The 2,628-nt window shown below is 39.0% G+C and overlaps 1 protein-coding gene across 1 annotated transcript in view; it reads left to right on the top strand.

Annotated features, from left to right (window-relative positions):
* Window positions 1–2,628, top strand: part of LOC106874088 (globin-like) — a 66,781-nt gene that overhangs the window by 49,127 nt on the left and 15,026 nt on the right. The window contains exon 2 of the mRNA XM_014921689.2: window positions 1,866–2,167. Within this exon, the coding sequence (XP_014777175.1) occupies window positions 2,037–2,167 (131 nt within the window). The 5' untranslated portion in view covers window positions 1,866–2,036. The remainder of the gene's footprint in view (window positions 1–1,865; window positions 2,168–2,628) is intronic.

Here is a 2,628-nt window from a genome sequence, read left to right as displayed (position 1 = left end):
TATATATATATATATATATATATATATATATATATATCTGTATGCTGTGGCGGACTGGGTCTAAAAATATTGGTTGCCAGGAGACTAAGGGGACCCATCCGCAACTACAAGGTGGATCATCCACAACTACAAGGGGGCCCACTCGCAACTACAATACTACCATTAATCATTTTTTTTTTTTTACTAAAAGTATTCTTTTCAACTGTCTACAAACACAGCCAGGCTGAAATAATGCATTCTTCCAGGAGTGAATAAAAATTTCTCAAACTTGAGGGGATGGGCCCCTTAGATACCAACATGAGCCCCCATATATGGATTCTAATGGCGCAGAGGGTCACCTGCCATCAGGCAAGTTGGCAACCTGGCCAGTCCGCCACTGTCTGTATGTATATATGTATACAAGATATGTGTGTTATGATTTCGTGTAAAATGGTAAATGTGCACAATACACCACTGTAGGACAGTTTATAGTATGTTATTGCTGTAACTACGTAATTGTTTATAATTATAAGCTAGCAAACAAGCACATACATACATACTCATACTCACACGCATGCGCACATCCGCACTCACGCAATCAGAGTCATTGCAAAGGCTGTTCACCGCAACATCTAATGAACTTTCATGACAATCCCACCCAACATTTTATGGCGCGTGTAGAATGTGTGCGCGTGAGTGTGTGTGTGTGTGTGCGTGTGTGTTTGGGTTTTGGGTGTGTGTGTGTGTGTGTGTGTGTGTGTGTGTGTGTGTGTGTGTGTGTGTGTGTGTGTGTGAGAGAGAGAGAGAGAGAGAGAGAGAGAGAGAGAGAGAGAGAGAGAGAGACTGAATGAAGTTAATGTTAATAATGTGCCTGTGCTTTTCTAGAAAATTGATGACATGTGAAATGATATGGTTGTAAGGGAGAATCAAGTGTGCAGTGAATTAGGTTTAACAGAAGCCAATAATTCTCGGTATATAGTGTTGATTATATGAAGATGCTAGAGTGGTGAGCCGGCAGAATCGCTGGCACACCGAACAAAATACTTCGCAGCATTTCTTCCGGCTGTATGTTCTGAATTCAAATTCCGTCGGATCGACTTTGTCTTCCATTTTTTCAGAGTCTATCAGTCGATCTCTAGAATCGATGCAATCGATTAGCTTCTTCCCCTAAATTTCAGGCCTTGTGCCAGTAATAGAAAGAAATATGTGAAGATACTGTAATACTTTCTTGCTGAAATTTCAGAAATAAATTATTTCAACATGAACTTCATTCCCCAAGATTCTAAGATCAAATACTACAAAAGTCGACTTGATCCTTCATTTTCAACTTTTTTATGTTGCTTTTAATGACTTAGTCAGAGGAATAAAAAGGAGCAGTGCCCATAACCCTCATCAAAACCTCTTTGTCTCATAGATGGAAGGAGGAAGCCGTCCTCGAACCGGAGATCTGGCCGTGATTCTTACAATAGAATATACTCAGCTACGTGCACCTCAAACCCAGCAGATTAAGATACCAAGCAAAGTGATCGAACGCAAAACTGTAGTCTTGATGCATAAACGAATATCATTATATTGTGATAAACATGTCTATTTATTTAAACATCTGTGCCATAAAGCAAGAAGTATAATTTACTGTTGTAAACAGTGACTTTGATACTGCATCTCTGATAAGCGTTTTATTAAGTATCAAGGATTCAGTTCAAATTATAACGATGGTATTTATATCTGGGAGAGAAATAGACAGAACTCAACTAAGTAAATACTAAAAAAACGTTCTAGAAAGACTACAAAAAGGCGAGGACTTGCATGATGTTCCAAAATTCCTTTTGTACATTAAGTTTCACCAAAGAAACTTCTCATACAATTTTACTTTCTTCTTTTCACAGATACTTTGCAGATATATGAAAACAGTAAATGAATAAATAAGATATAGACATATACATCTTTCTCTAAACGTATATGCCTCAACTGGCAGACCAAAGCTTTTAAATAAGATACTCCAATTTGTTGGAATAATATTCAGGATTGTGGATTCAATACTACGAAACTTTGGAATCATGCCTGCTAAGGATGAAGAAGATGTTGATCCTGCTACTGGATTGATGGTCAAAGAAAAAGCTGCTATCGTACAAAGCTGGCAATATGTTTTACCAAACCAGAAGGTCGAATCTGTAGCATTCTTCGAAAAGTAAGCGTCAACTTTTTCTTACGCATATTTTATAAACACTGCATGTACACACACACACACACACACAAACACACACACACACAAACACACACACACACACACACACACACATTCTTTTATTCTTTTACATATTTTAGTCATTTTACTGCGGCCATGCTGGAGCACCGCCTTAAAGGGTTTTAGTCGAAGAAATTGACCCCAGAACTTATTCTTTGTAAGCCTAGTACTTATTCTATCGGTCTGTTTTGCCGATATATATACAAACAGAGGTGGAGGCGCGTGGCTTAGTGGTTAGGGTGTCAGCATCATGATCGTAAGATTGTGGTTTCGATTCCTTGGCCGGGTGACGCGTTGTGTTCTTGAGCAAAACACTTCATTTCACGTTGCTCCAGCTGGCAAAAATGAGTAACGCTGCGATGGACTGTCGTCCCGTCCAGCTGGGGAACACATACGCCATTGAA

Source organism: Octopus bimaculoides, chromosome 1 (genome assembly GCF_001194135.2).
Source record: "Octopus bimaculoides isolate UCB-OBI-ISO-001 chromosome 1, ASM119413v2, whole genome shotgun sequence".
Taxonomy (NCBI): domain Eukaryota; kingdom Metazoa; phylum Mollusca; class Cephalopoda; order Octopoda; family Octopodidae; genus Octopus; species Octopus bimaculoides.
The sequence above is the reverse complement of the archived record's forward strand: the minus strand, read 5'-3'. Positions and strand labels throughout refer to the sequence as shown.